A 16,415-nucleotide genomic window follows, 5' to 3' on the forward strand; every position below is an offset into this window, starting at 1 on the left:
TGAACCTCTGCTGATGAGAGTGATGTTGCTGTCTTCTGTCACGAGAAAACAAACTCTTAAATGGACTGAAGTGTTTCAAACCCCTCTGTGCATTTGTGGCTAAATCTCTCCTGTCACCAGTCAGAGTATTCCTTTTTGGGGAAACTTAAGAGCTGACTGCTATGACTATATTAATGAGTATCTCAGCGGTGTGTTGCTGTCCCTTCCACCTCCTGCCCTCCTGTGAAAGGCTTGCCAAGCAATTTTGTATGCCATCTATGAGTTTAAAGTAATGTATCACAGTCTTGATTCAGTTTCTAGTGATGTGCTCTGAGCCGATAGCCTAGTGAAAATAGTTCTGAGGAGGAGACTTGAAATATGGCTGATCCCATTTATTGTATTTTCTCTTCTATTTTTCACCCTTTGAAGCAAAATGAGTCAACTTAGTAGGCTCAAATAACCTGTATTTTTAAGAAGTGATCTATGTAGAATCAGGGTGTGTCAGTATCACAAGATACTGAATTTGTAAGATATTTGATGTTGTATGGATTTAGCAAAGGCAAAGTTTTGTCTGTCAAATTAACTGGATACCTTGCTAGCATGGTATTTAATCTGTATTTAAGAGAGTATGCAGTCCTTAGTGACCTAATTCCTTGACGTGCAAATGTATTTGTTAAAATTTGAAATGTGCAAAGCTCTCCTTTTGAGAGCTGGCAAAAAAAACTTGGCAAACCTTACATGTGGTTACTAACTTCTCAGATAAGAGTTTTGCATAGCTTATAAAATGGTGAAGAATTAAAATGTGCTCAAGTTGTCAGCACATTTTAGATTCGTATAGCTGAAGAACACCTGTTCAACTAAGGTGACAGTATTAGAAAAAAAAAAGTCAAACCCCTTGAACAAACAAACCTGCAACAACAAAGCCCCGAAAATTATTTATGATAAGGAATTTCAGTAAAATCGGCTGCAAGTTAAAAACAAGTCATATGTGTTGCGATGCAGTTGTGTGGATTTTTTCAGAAATTTGAAAGTGTGTTGACACTTAATTTTTTTGTGAATACGAAAAACCAAGTGTTCCAATTTGTAAAAATAAATTCATGAGTAGTGTGGAATGAGAAACAGAGGTTTTCTTTAATGAGTGAATTAACTTTTTTATTGAAGGCTATATTGAAATTTTAACGCCTAAGCTACAATTTCTGTTGACTTCTGTATTCCAAAGATGCCGAAGTCTAAAGGCAGTTGTTGCATTTTGTTAATATTATGTTATAATATTAAATATTTTATATTTAATATTTTGTTAATGTATTCTTCTGAAATTTCTATACATCTTGGTGTAATAGGCATCAGAATGCTGTTTGTGGTCCTTGTGAACTGTGTGTGTGTCAGTTTAGGTATTGGTGAGCTTCACAGGATGCTTTCCGTGAACATTGCAGCTATGTAGAAAGTTTTATCATAGTATGCTCTGCTGTCTTTAGCTTGGTCCTGAGTCAGCTGTCACAAGGAACCTTAGACTAACTTGCCTTTTTTTTTTTTCTCCAACTGTACTAAAATAGCTTGTGAGGTGGTTTGTTTTGCATGTTTAAAATAGTAGAAAATGTATCTGACTTCAAACATCTGTTGCCTCTGTTAGAAGCAAGTAATTTTACTTTCATATGGTAAAAGCTTACAAACAAAAGCACTGGAGGGAAGTAAAATATCACAGAATTTTTCTCTGCAGCATGAGAAGTCACTTTCCGTGATAAGATCTATTTCTTTAACTTCCTAGAATGTATTTTGTCTGTTTTTTAATGTTTTCCACTTGAGTAGCGTTTTTGCTTACCTATAGCTGTAGAGGCCAGAGTAGAGCACCATAGTTGATGAATGAAAGCAAACCAAAAGCAAGATACCTAAAAATCAAACAATATCAATGTCAACTTTTTCAGAATAAGACACAACATTCAGCCACGCTTTCAACTAGTCATTCTGTTCTCCTGTGTAAGCACGCATTTGTGAGAGATGCTCCCCGTGTTTTTCTCCATGCTTTCCACAATGTCATGCTGTTCTTGCATTTGAGATTCTGTGTGATAACCATTAATAAAGTTGAAATGCTTGGTGGATGTAATCAATAGAAAGTCTTGTGTTACTAAAGTAACTTTTAGCTGTCACATCCAAGAATGTAAAATTACAAAATACCTGAAGAAATAAATTCTGGTTTACCATAGTGACTATATTCAAATTAGAAAATGTTATTTATGGGAAAGAGATGATATGTGAAACTAGTGAAGACATTTTTTAATTAAAAACAATAAAGCTTTAGATTGGAAGAAAAGCCCTTTTCTATTGGAGCAGTTTGTGTATTTGCCTGCTCACCAGTTGGGTGTAGATAGTTGGTGAAGTTCTCCATCTGCTGGTGTGAGGTGGTGAATGCACTCTGCAGGTTGAGATAGAAGTGATGTTTCTGTTTTGTCAATGTGGCAGCTGCATTAGTCTTAAAGGAACTGAGTTTTTAAATTTCCTTTTTAGTTGAAATTATTTCCAAACATTTCTCAAGACAGTCATGAACTTTTTAGGATGAAGGGATGGCAAAAACTGTTGTCTTAGTCACAGTAGATTATTTAACTTGTTAACTGTAATGTGATTCAGTAGTTCCTTGAACTTCTGGTGTGATGCAAGTGCAGAGAAATGAACAGGGCTGGAATATTTTCACAAACTATTTTTTTTACTTAAAAAATTACAAAATCCTCCCTCAAGTTCCACATTTCTGGTATGAAATTCTCCCTTAGTTTTTTTCACAGATAGAAAAGGATGTTCCTGTTACTTATTCTGCCCAGGAACACTAGGGAAGTGCAGTTTTTCTGCTTTCACTAAGTGTTTTGCTGCTGGTTGGTAATTGTGCGTGGTGACTTTTTGCCTTTTCCCACTCCAGTGAGAATTGGGTTTGCTTGAGACAGCAGCACACAGCCGAGTGGCAAACAATCATCCTTTCACCCATGATTTTACTGAGGCTTCAGCAGCCCTGGGTATTCCTCCTTCTCTTCCCCCTTTAAGTATGTTTGTAGTTAAGGAGTAGCTTTGTGACCGTATGATCTGGGAAACTTGAGCTTGCGTGCCTGAAATTTTAAACCTAGCTACTCTGTATCTTAGCACTGGTACTATATTATTATTCATCTTTATTAATGACTTGGTGTTTATGTAAATTAATGACAAATATAAATTAAGAGAAGGATAAGGAAACACTGCTGTCAGAATTGCAAATAGAAGTGAGATTTCCATTGTTGGAAGAATGTGACGACCGTCTAGACAGGGAAGGGATAAGTATTATACAACTTTGGTGTTGGATGCTGTGCAAGCTTTTAAAGCAAGAAGAAAAGATCAAGCCAAAACAAAATGTCAAAAGTTTAATTGTAATTTTCCCTTATTTAGGACTGTGCTTCTTTATATGATACAGGCCCTTTCTGTTCAGAATTGATCTTCAATAGTTTTAGTACTCTTCTTGATTCTGAGCTCAGTGTTCAGAAAAGTGAATTTACTCATTGGACTACTGTCCAACACATGAGCACATTTTTTTGAATTTGCAAGGATGTTGCAGTGCTCTACTTCAGAATTATTCATTGTTTGCAGTTTAATCCTTCAGGAAGATGGTTCAACCTCCAGAAGCCTTTGTTTATTGTTGCAGTGAGTGGGGAAAACTCCACCAGGATTTAAGTTGCTTGTAGTTTCTAGAAGTTTCCATTTAGTTTTATGGAAAGGTTTATTAGTACTGTTTTGATAGAGACCTGTTAAACATATGGAAAAGGATTCATTAGTGCTTTAAGAAGGTTCATAATTTAAAGCACGCAACCGTAAAAATTGTATTGTGGTGATCCTCACATTGTAAACTTAGGAACCAGCTTCATCCTGGTGATGTGAATGACCTTGGGTGTCTGGATTGTGGTTTTGAGCTTGTGACTCACAAATTCGCACAAACAGGCATGTACAAAACAAGAAATTGTTGAGCTGTATTGGAGTATTCTCAGATAAAAGATTACTTTCATAATTCTAAAAATAATTCTTGGTGCAATATGCTTGTTGGATGGGGCAGATGGAATTTTTTAAAAGGTGATACTTAGCAATGCAACTGAAGAGTCAGGAGTGAGTGTCCTTTCTTTGTTTCTTTTTTTTTTTTCTTTTTTTTTTTTCCCTCAATTTGTTAACTAGGTTACCTGGAATGTGCATCAACATTCATGATGGTAATTTTCTTCTTTTGTCTATCTAAGCTGATTTTGCAATTAATGTTAATAATTAGCTCAGTATGTGTACTGTATTCATCTCTAAGTTGTGGATTAAACTTTTTTGGTTTACTTTCTTCCAGTCTTCTGTTGGTATTTTACTGGTAATTCATGCAACATTAAAAATGTTGACATGGTTTTTATTAGTTTAGTTATTAATAATGTAATAACTGCAGATGAAATATGGATCTGAAGGAATAATTTTGAAGTTAACATGCTGTTTTGAAGTTGCAAAACTTGCTAGTCACTTAAGAGCTGGCGAGCTGTTGAAAATGTCTATGTACTTAATGAATTCGTATTCCTTTATTCAATATGACAGGCCTTGGAAGGAGCTCAGGTACTCAGAGGGGTTTCCTGTGCTGAATCCTGAACAGAGCAATGTGTGGTAGTGTCTGCACTAGTAGAATCATAGAATGGTTTGGGTTGGAAGGGACTTTGAACCGTGATCTAGTCCAGCCCCCCTGTAATGAGTACAGACGTCTTCAACTAGAGCAGGTTGCTCAGAGCCCCGTGTTGTGGGTCAGCTCAAAAATGAACATCTGAGAAGCATCTCCTGGACATCACCACTCACCTGGCTTTGTCTCCCACTGTGGGGTGATTTGAGAGCACATAAACCTGGTTCTTTTGAAATGTGACTAAGTTGGTACATGTTCCAGCTGCTGTTGAACATTTAGCTCTCAGAGTGTGGCTAGAGTCCAAAGGCAGTTGTTATCCTGCCCGCAAATGTATATAAGATGGGTGATAGGTTTTTAGTGCTGTTTTTAGTGTCTGTGTGAACTCCTGCCCTGCTTACTGATGTAGCCAGCCCATGTTGTCATTTTAAAGCTAAACTGAAACAACATTGGATTGAGTTAAAATCTGAAGGGCAAAGTTTAGCTGTCCTGACTCAATAGTTCTGCTTCATCAAGTGACCCAACACTAACAATATTTCATCACCCTCTAATAGTTGTTGATTTGTTTATCTTTTGAAACTCAAGTTATGTAAACATGTCTATTTTCCAGGAGACCCTTGTGATGTACTTCTGAAAGAAGAACTGAGAATCCGTTACATACTTACACTTTGGGGAAAACTCTCCTCCTAATGTGCTTTGCAAACTAATTGAATTATCATAGAAATTCAGCATGGGAGGAGCTGTGAGTGCTGGAGAAGACAACGATGACTTAATCGATAACTTGAAAGAAGCTCAGTACATTCGCACTGAGAGTGTGGAGCAAGCCTTCAGAGCAATTGATCGTGGTGATTATTATCTGGAAGGATACAGGGACAATGCTTATAAAGACTTGGCCTGGAAGCATGGAAATATACACTTGTCAGCACCTTGCATTTATTCTGAAGTCATGGAAGCACTGAAGCTTCAGCCTGGATTGTCTTTTCTAAATCTGGGTAGTGGAACCGGATACTTGAGTACAATGGTGGGATTAATACTAGGTAACTTGATTTTTTTATTTTTTTTTTTTTAATATAGTGTTTCTGCACATTTTCAGCAGGTTATACAAGCCCTGTAAAACTTCTGCTTCTTTAAAATGACAGCACTATACTTAAGATAGGGTGTTTGAGATTTGTTAAAATATTATGTTATTTACAGGTTGTTCACTAACACTGCTGTTCAGTGGCAGGTCATGGAATGTTTTGGAAGAGGGGCAATTGTTCCTGCTTGCCTTCTAATAAGCTAAAATTCTTATTTGAAGGAAAACAGTCCTTGTGTTGCTTAAAAAGAAAAGACACAGAGGGACAATTTTAGTCTGTGTTTGCACTGTGTTTATGTCCTTACTGTAGGTTACTGTTTTGATCTTCAGTTTATGGAAAGAAAAATCTAAATTGTAGTAGCTAATAACTCTGAAAAAAAACTTAATTGAAATATAATTTTCTATGAGCACACAAACAATTCTTTTACAATACATTTATTTAATCACTTGAGTAGTGAGAAAGTTTGGTATGTAGACTGTTTAAGGACTTAAGGGTCTGTAGGTTTTAAAAACTATTCTAACAGATTAGCACTGGTTTTTCTTCTGTTTTCAAATACATTTCCTTTATGGAGGAAAAAAAAAATGGAATGAAATTTTGCATCTGAATTAAAAAACAAACAAAAAAAGAAACAAAAAAACCCCAAACAACGACAAAAACCTCGTGAAAACCAACAGAAACACAAAGGTAAAGAGAAAAATGCTTTAATTCTGCCCCCTCCCCCCAATATTTAACATAACATATATAGCAACAAATAATTAAAAAAATTCCTTTCTATTAAATATCTTCCTTTATTTTGGTATGTGGCTTTCATAGATGCAATTTTATTGACTATTACATGGAGTTTTTTGTATTTCCTTGGTTGCGGAAAACTTACTGACAGATAATACACAGATTTTGCATATATTTATATACACAATTGAAGTGTAAAGTGTTTGTGAATTTTCTGTTACTTTAGTTACTTTCTGTCAGTTTAGTTACTTTCTGTCATTCATTCTTATTTATTCAAGTGTAGAAATTATCCCTAATAGTACGTAGCAAACTTCATTTTTTGGTGTCTCAGCAATGTCTTTTGATTCAGTCAATACCAATAAACACAACAGATACTGTTTTCACATAAGAACAGTATACTAATTATGTTCATTCACAAATTAAAGAAAAAATGTCGAGTAGAGTGTTGCTTTGACATTTTTAAGTGTTTAAGAGACTGGATACTTTTAATGAGATTGTAATATTATAAGTTCAGAGTTCTATTTCAGCATTAATTAGTAAATACTGCTGTATTTTTTTTTCTCTAAAATGTGTGCCCAGGGTAGTGAGTAATTATATTCATTTACTTCTCCGCCATATGGAAATGTTTGTTATTTCATTATTCTTAACTATGATGGCTAAAAAAGAAATTATGACTTATGTATATTGCAATTGTATACGTGTATGTAACTAACCTATTCTGAGTGGCTGCTGGTTGGCCGTTGAGTGCTCCTGGGTTTGACCTCTGCTTATCAAGCAGAGTTTCTGCCCTTCAGAGTGTAATATGTGGAGCTGAAGAAATTAAACAGCAAGAGATGCGTCCTCCACAGCGAGTGAGATGGGCTGCTAGCCCCAAGGAGCACAGAGCCGCAGATGTGCCCACAGAGTGAGCTCAGGTGCTGATGCTCCTCTAGCAGTTTGAGGAGCCTGGAGCAGCCTCTTCTCAGCCACTTGCAGAAGCAGACTATCTGTGTTTCTGTAGCACTGTACCCAGGCTTCGAAGTCTGCTTAGTGTTCTGATGTGGTGTGAGTGCTAGGCTGAGGCATGAAAGGTATAAATACAATTTGTGTGCCTTTATTGTATTTCTCTGCTTCCTTTGATAAAATTACTAGTTATATTTAATCATTCTTCCTTATTTTAGTGTTGTTTTAAACCAGGGAGCACCTGCTTTAAGAAAGAGAGAGACATAAGACAAAGACATAATTTTCTGACAGATAAACATTACATTTTGAGGCTCACATTTTTTTAAAAACCAATTTCGGTGTGTACTGCAATTAGTAACAGAGAAGCATGTGTTTTTTTGACAGTAATTAAGTATCTTTCAATTTGACAGTGTAGCGAGTAGCATTTCTCCTACCTTGGCATTGTCAAAACGACAGCATTAAATTAGCAAATAATTTGAAACTGATAAGCATTTGTCTACTTCAGTATAGCAACATACTGAAGAAGAAAAAAAAACAACAACACAAGCAAACCAACCAACCACCACCAAATAAAAAACTTTACCTTCCCACACACACAAAAAACCATGCCTCTGTAGAGATTAAATTAACAGTTGCTGATACCATTAAAATGTAAATGTAGCTCAGTCTAGGTGGGGGACTTGCTAGCTCGTGGTGCTGAAAGAGGCTATTGACTTTGGAGAGTAGCACAGAAGTTGGTTTCACATATTTAGAATTGCTGACTCTTTGCTTAAAAATGTACAGCTGTGACTTTCCCGATGAAGAGAATATGTTTCTTGAATTTCTGTTCATATTATGAATACTATGATGTGTCATGATGTGTTGTCATCTTGCATTCATAGGTTTAATTTCAGGCTGTTGGGGCAGCTGACATTTACAGGTGTTTTTAGTTCTCTGTTTTTCAGAATTGAGTATTGATAGGAATGCTTAGTGAATTTTGGGACAGGTGATGTTGATGCATTTTTAATTATAGTTACGAGGTTCAAGGAATTGTAGTTAACTTTTAATTGAAGAAAACGTACCTTGGATGCTGTTGCATGCTGTAGAACTGTAGCTAGACTAGGTAGAAACATTATGGCCTATCACTGCAAGGGGGAACATTTAATAATTAAACATCTAGGAAGGGGATTGCCTATGCTAATGCTTTTCTTGATGTGATAGATAGTAATCTAAATTTAGACTAGGTGTAAGTGTCAACAGGAGATACATGTTTTCATAAGTTCTAAGAACATCCCTTGGATGATCTGCCTACCCCTTGACTGTCATCAGAGGAGGTCTTATGAGCACTACATATGGTAACCTATTTGATTTGTTTAATTTCACCCAGTAGAAAATGCTCTAAACTATATTAAGCACTGCAATTATTAATCATTTTAGTGACATAAACGGTTTTTCTTGCAGTAAAATGAAAGCTTTCTCAGTAGCCCTAGGTCTGTTTTGTTAATTGGTGTCCTAGAAGAGACAAATTGAATTCTGTTTCATTGTGGTAACATCTTTGAGCTAAATATTTAGAGAAGATTTAGAATGAGGTATAACTTTTGTCTTATTGATGTTTACTTTTTCTTCTCCTTCCCTCTCTTTTCCAATTCTGTACTCCACTGACTAGAGTCTGTGGGCTATGACTACATGTTAAATATAGAATCCCCAAAGCAAATGTGACTTCCTTCCTGATGTGGATAATCCTCATAATACTATCTCATTATTTCTTCTTGTTCCTGAAAAATAGCATTAACTTTTGGTACACAAACTGACCTGGAAATTTACTTGGATTTGATTGCAGGAGTGCAGTGTTGAAACTGTGATGGGATTGTGATAAGTGAACATGGTTCAGTTTCAGTGTTCTAGATGGAAATCGATTATTATGTAAGTAGATCAGGAGCAGACATCAGATTTTGGAATGTGCAGAATAGAAGATCAGGTGTGGCTAAGGGATATAATACCAAATCTCTGAATTGTCAAAAGCTGAAAATTTTGCCATAAGAAGACTTCAAAATTTAAATACCGAAATGCCAACTAAGTTACAATTTGAAATTGTTGTAAAACTAAATACTGTGTTGAAAAAGATGTCGCTCAGTCTGATGTAAGTGTAGCCAGAATATTTTTTTTTTGCATGCTTATGAAGAAAATTCATTCTATAAAATATTTTTGCCACAGTTCTGTCCCTCTTCTTTCGTCGATCCTTTGGCTTTTTACCTTTTAAGCACTGGTAATGCAGATACAGAAAATAACTTTGTCTAGCAGTGTTGGGACACTTCTGTGTTTTATGTGATGTTGCTGCTTTCACAGATTAAAGGTATAATGCTGTTCCATGTAGTCGGACTGTGCTTAAAGAAAAAAAAGTTAAACACCCACAACACCCTGTTGTTTTTATTTACAGGACCTTTTGGGATAAACCATGGAATAGAGCTTCATTCAGATGTGGTAGAATATGCCAAGGAAAAATTGGAATGCTTCATAAAATATAGTGATAGCTTTGATAAGTAAGTATCTGATTTGTCTAGCTTCCTTTGCCACAATGTTTTTGTTTTTAAACTGTGTCATTGCTTACGAGTTTAGGGAGGGGAGAAGAATGACATCACACAACCGAAACATGAAACTTCTAGTTTGTGACAATAGTTCATAAGGTAAGTTAAGGCTTAAGAACGCACACCTTGGAAGCGTGGGAGTGTTCCTGTTGTGTAATACTTAACAAAATTGTTTTCCTTGCATTTGGTGGTGTGTTTACATACACTTAGGATATGTATGTATGTGCACATACATGCATATATACATACATACTTAAGAGAATGATGTGATATGCAGGTGTCTTTGCATGTACAGAGCATTAAGTCAGTTTTCAATTGAACATCATCTTTTTGTACAGTGTTACCTTTTTTTCTTATTTACCACTGTTTATCTAGACATGAGAAAATCTATCTGATTGTCTTCATGTTTATTTCCTGAAGAGAGGGATTTAAAGTGTTCATCTGTGTTCACACACTGCTCACTTTTACTGTTTTTTATGGGTTACAGGGCTTTGAAACTTACTTGTTCTGCCTGCTCAACAGTTTATTATTATTATTAGGTTTATTAGGTTTATTTATTATTAGGTTTATGTTTGTAAGAATCTGCCTTTGTAGAAGGCAAAACAGGTTTGTAACTTAGGGCTGTTTTCTCTAAAGACTTTTTTTCCCCTTACAGGCATTAAGTTCTCCAGCAGTGATTATAAGGTAGCTTCTGTAAATGCAGAAAAGCTTTTGAATTGCAGGAGCAGCCGAAGAATTGCACATCCTATGTCTTTCTTTTCCCCAGGGGGCAGCAGAGAAAATTCTTTCTATCCCTTTACCTTTGTTGCAAAGTGCTTTATAAACTGCCGTGTTGTTTGTTTTGTTATCTGGAGCTCAATCCACTTTTTTCCATACCCCAGGCTTTGGGAGCTCTGTTCTGACCACAAGCCTTCCTGCTCCCAAGTAGTGGAAGGCTCTAAATTACAGTATAAAGCTTAAGGCATCATCTTAGTGTTACCTGTATCTGAATTCCATTCTGTACTTATGATATTGGCTGGATAATTTTAGTAATGCATTTCTCCATTAGAATAAATACAATTATGTAAGAAGTAGTACATATGCTTCATTATTGCAGTCTTAATTCAAGAATTTATGGTAGCTGAGTTTAATACATACAGAATCCAGAACAAATAAAAATGGGTTCAGTCTATAATTTGATAGTGCACCTCATATAATCTCTTTTGTAAGAAAAGTATGTGAAATGTGGTCACTTGTGATCATTACTGATATCATATTAGTGGCTCTATTAAGTTGGATGTACCTACCAGCTAATTCCTGCACATACCTGGATTCTTGCATTCCTGTAAGTGAGTGTACTCAGATGTACAAAAAGCTGGTTTTGATTGAAATATTTTTCCAATATGGTGGTAAGTTTGTATGCAGAAATTAAAATAAATTGATTGAAGGGACAGCGAAGAAATATTATCATCATTTAAATATGGTCTCATTAGGATATTTATGTAAATGAATATTAGAACACTGGGGTTTATGCTTCAAAGCATACAAGTACTGGAAAAACTCAAAGCTGCTAAACTTGACGTAAGTTTGTCAGTGTTATATGTATATTGTGTTTGAAGGAAATTAGTGATCATATAGAGTAAATTATTCCAATGGGGGAAAAAAATCAGCAGATTGGTGAACATGATTAAACTTTATCACTAATTTGTGTATTTTATCTTGGCATATGCTGTTTAACAATCCACCTTCTCCTCACAACAATAAAATGCTAAGCAATGGCTACAGAAACACCCTCCTCACCAGCATAACAAAATTCTACTTCTCTGAAAGTGCTTTTTGATACGAATCTTCTTGGTAATAGCTGCACTGCAGCTGACATGATACTGAGTGGCTGGTTGAATTTTATGTTTTATGGGGGCATTTGTAACTTGTCTGCATAGCTGATTCTGGCTAACTGCTTTCTTTGTAAATAATCTGTATTTTAATGTAGTTAATGAAGATGGTATGTGGTGTTTTCTGTCATGGGGTCCTTCTGTATTACTTTCTTTTAATAGAAGCAAATTCATATAGCATGTCTTGAGTTTTAATCTGTATCCCAAAATAATGTACTCTGGGTCAGTAAGTCTGGTTTTGATTCTTCTTTCAGTAACTTTTTCCTGCATCTTCATTTATAATTGAAAGATATTTACCCAAAATTGTGTGGACTGTGGCATCTGAACTTAACTGCTGGTCAGCTTAGTATTTGGATGAAAGACCACCCAAGAAAAAGGTGTGCGGTGTCTGTCCCCTGTTGAACACTGGTGTATACCTTGCAGGTGTCCTTACTGTTTGGAAATAGATTTTGTGTGTTAGACTGGTATGAATGAATTTTAACTGTCTGAGTGGATGTGGAAAAATACCTTACTTTTGCCAGTAGCCTCTAGAGAGGCATGTGGGGGACAGGAAGAACACGGAGACCACAATCAGTTTTTCTTGCTGTAGCAGAGTAATACAGATGGGGAATTCTCTAAAGCTTTGCATTGCCACTTCCCTGTGTTCTTTCTTTGGTATATAATGCTCTTTGGTCTGGTCTGAATATTGTGAGCAATCTCCTTTTGAAACAGAAAGCAGAGGTTTAGCCTTATGGATAGGTACTTGGAGAGCTTTAACATGGATCCTAAAGAAATGCTTTGTGGTGTCCCTTCTCTTGGAGCAATAAGCCATTGTCTTTGCAGCTGACTTTTGCATGGAACTGGGTCGTGATGATTTGAGTGGTTTTCTGCCTCATAAAGCAAGATGAAGTATTGCTTTGATGCCATTTTAATGGAGGAAAGATTCGGTGTCGTGTGGTAAAATGGTTTTTTATTCTTCATAAGAATGTTGTTGAAATGTAATTAAAAACTTGCTTTTCTATGATTGGTGTAGGTGCTTGACCAGAGACTGGAGATAATGTAAAACTAGAATGTCCAGAAGGATCTGAGACACACTCTGCCTAAAGGGAGGGTTGTCTGTCTCTGGTAGCTGGGATTCTCTCAGTTTTGGCCTCTTGAACTGTTGAGTAGAGGAAAAGCTTTTCAGGTACCTATTTAAGAAAGGCAAATAATTCCAGTAATGACTTGTATCTGTATCCATATCCCACCAATCTATAAAAAGTTTTCCTCTAAATGGAGGTGGAGTTTTTCATTCTGAGAGGTAAAGTGCTGCCTCGATTTTACTTGACAACATGTTCACCAGTAGAAGCAAAGGAGAAGTGGCGTCTGAAAGTGTCATCATGTTTGAGGTACAAAACTTTTAGGTATAGACTAAGGGAAGTTCTTTGAGTCTGAAATATGCATAAGGCTCTCATCATTCTTATCATTCTTAAAACTTTCAGGAAATGCATGCCAATTAAGGGGAAAAAAAAAAATCATTCATTAAGAAGGCTCTATCTGAAAGACATATGTGCAAGTGCCAGGCCCCGCTTCACCTGTTTATTGAAGGGGAATGTGTTGTCTTTTCTGCTCCCAGTCAACTTCTAGACCTAGAATATCCAGCTTGGAGAGAGAGCCACAGGGCAAGGCTAGGTTGCCCATCTTCTAGCACTCTATCAAAAACCAAACCTGGGTAAGCTGGTGAAGTCCCTGCTGTGAAGGAAAATCACCCACCCTTCTCAGGATCAAAAGAAACCACTTCAATGGTAAGTCGCAAGAACCCTAGTACTACTTCTGGGATAACTGTTATGAGTGAAACTTCTTCCTGAAGTTCTGTAGTAGATTTTATTGGCATTGAAAAACAGTAAGCTTAATCTTCCAACAGAATATTTATGTCTTAATTGAAATTCAGGGTTCCTACTAGGACTCTGAAGGCTCACTGTCATTAAAGCAAATTTGAAGTGGAAAGTTCCATGTATAAATGCAAAGAAAGAAAGATCCTTCCTGCCTCTGTGCAGCTCATGGATTGCAGTGAAAATCTAAGCAGGAAAGGCAAACTGTCTCCGAAACTCACTGGTGGCTTTTTCTCTGTAAATCTTACTGATAACTTAGTCTTGGTTTCAAACAGTGTAAATTACAGATTATTTTTTTTTTTTCCCGTGGTGAAAGAATTCTTGTTGAGGTTTAGTCTAACCAGGACAACACAGGGACTACAAGAATTCTAGTGGGATTTGTGATTCCAGAGGTTATGTTAAAAGGGAAAGTAAGCTTTTTGAATATCCCTTTTTCATTTAGAGAAGTACTATTTCTAATCCTGCACTTTGTAAACCAGAAGGCTTTAAAAATGACAGTTGAATCTACTCTTATCTAGGAAAAAAATCTACAGGGTGTTCCAAATAGAAGGACCTAAAACACCTTATGTTGTGATTTCAAATGGGTTCTATCTTTTTAAAACACCCTGTATAAACCTGCATTTTTGAAGTATTTGGTAGTAGCAGAAATGCATATTCTTGCCCTCTCAGAAACACACATAAAATATCTCTCAGAAATATGTCTGTGGTAGATGCTGCCTTCCTCTGGAAATCTCTCCTTGCTACACGTTTTGATAGTATTTAGGACATTTGTTAAATTAAAGTAAGTGATGACTTAGTGCATAGTTCCTTTAAAATCTGTGCTTTGCTAAAACATGCAGTATAAAATAGAATAATTTCAAACTATAAGAACATTCATCTGCTTCCATAAAAAAAATAAACAAAACAAACAAAAAACCCCCACAACTGCTTTTCTGTAAAGAGATGAGTTGTTTTCCAAACTTCTATCCATGAATGTGTTAGAGCCCTGACAGTAAACTGAAGTGACAGGAATGTTTTTTCATCTCACTATTCCTGTCCACCTTTCTTAAAATTCACAGTGGAATCAATAAAGATTATTCCTTCAATATAATTCTTCACTTTATCACCAAAGTTTAGGAGTAGGACACAATGAAGTTTAAATTTTATAAACTAATATTGAAGGGAGAGTGAGGTTAGTTGTAAGTATTTTTTAAGAACCAGTGTTTGAATTTTTTCTTCAGAAATAATTGGTTTTTTTCCACTTCAATTAAACTAATGAAATAAATACCTGAAATTGGAAACAAGGTAGTTGAGATCATATAATAGAAGAACCAAGACATTTTTATTCAAAAATTGAGATTACAAGTACAAATACAAGTGAAGTGGAAATATGTTTCTCACTTACTGTCCTACATTGTCTGGAAGCTGAAAAAAATATTCAAGACGAATTTACTAAATAGAAATTTTACCACCATTATTTTTGATTTTTACTCTAATGCTGATTAAAATTACTTTTTTTTTTTTTGTAGTTGGATGCAAGGGGCTTTAAAAGTTGTCATTGGAGATTTTACTTTCAAAGATTTAGAATTTGTATTTGTTTCTGTTTATTCTAATATTTGTAGTGTACATGCAGAAGGTCTCACAAATAACAGCAGTACTAATAGGTAAAATGTGTGTAATTTTTCAAGAAAACATGCTGTAGCGTGTGTGTAGTTGTATGTTTATACATGAACCAAATACTAGTTCAAAGAGCTTGAAAAAAAACAGTTAAATGAGTTGGAATGAAAAATAGAGGAAAAAATAATACAAAAAAAAAAAGGTGGAAAGAACTTATCATATTGCCTTGCAGTTGTCCTACTTGGTAGAAAAAGAATTAACACTCTTTAAAATTGTTTCCTCATGTTTACTGATACAGGTTTTAAGTTTCTTAGGTAGTGATTTAATCCTAAATGGTCATCATTGGCAGGATATAACATGGAAAGTATTTATTGAGAAACAAATGGAAAAAAGATTTCCTGCAAATATATAAGTAGTACCTTTAAATGTGATTGATATTGGCTTTAAAGCACTTTTGCAAGTTGAGGAAGGCTAATAAGGTGTAGAAATCAGTATTTTATTATTCTGTTGCACACTTTCGTGAGGCGTTAAATCACACAAAGCAATGTGAGTTTTCACCTTCATCTGTGGTTTTCAAAATAATACAAGTTTTATGTCAGTTTAAAACCTCAAAACTAAATTATTTGAAAGCTTCTTCAGGATTTCTTTCAGTGAATGTACTAGTGTTTAAACAGGTTCTAGAAGTACTTGAATTAAGATTGCTGATTTATGAAGTTGTTATGCTTGACATAGGAGAAGCTCTGAGAATATTGTGCTTTTAATGCAAATGGTCAAAGGACCCAGAACTTCCTAGATGTAGGGTTGTGGTTAATGAATAAAAGCATAGGCAGAAGTGTACTGTGAGATGATATCTTGGTATGAACATAGTAGTTGAGATGTGTAAAATGTACCTGGAGCGATGCTGGTTCTAAGAACTAATTAATTTTTCTCTTGCCAAAAAACAAGTGTAAATAGTTTAAGTGGTTCCTCATTATTGCTTTTTTTAAAGCATCTTGTAGGATATTTTACTCTTTTCTTCAAATAGAAGGCTGTGGATTTTGAAAGTTGTTTTTCCTTCACATTTTCTCCCCAGTTTCATTGAGTTTGTTCTATTTTTAAAGAATTGAGTATGTATATCACTAAAAAAAAAAAAAAAAGACAATTCATGCCTATGTGCACTTACTTATGTC

General features: G+C 35.4%; 1 protein-coding gene across 7 annotated transcripts in view; it reads left to right on the forward strand.

Annotated features, from left to right (window-relative positions):
* PCMTD1 (protein-L-isoaspartate (D-aspartate) O-methyltransferase domain containing 1) overlaps nucleotides 1-16,415 on the forward strand; it is a 42,739-nt gene that overhangs the window by 14,886 nt on the left and 11,438 nt on the right. For all 7 annotated transcript variants that reach the window (XM_071804121.1, XM_071804117.1, XM_071804122.1 and 4 more), the window contains 2 exons: nucleotides 5,229-5,655; nucleotides 9,782-9,884. In XM_071804121.1, the coding sequence (XP_071660222.1) occupies nucleotides 5,349-5,655; nucleotides 9,782-9,884 (410 nt within the window). In that variant the 5' untranslated portion in view covers nucleotides 5,229-5,348. The remainder of the gene's footprint in view (nucleotides 1-5,228; nucleotides 5,656-9,781; nucleotides 9,885-16,415) is intronic.

This window comes from Patagioenas fasciata, chromosome 2, assembly GCF_037038585.1.
Source record: "Patagioenas fasciata isolate bPatFas1 chromosome 2, bPatFas1.hap1, whole genome shotgun sequence".
Taxonomy (NCBI): domain Eukaryota; kingdom Metazoa; phylum Chordata; class Aves; order Columbiformes; family Columbidae; genus Patagioenas; species Patagioenas fasciata.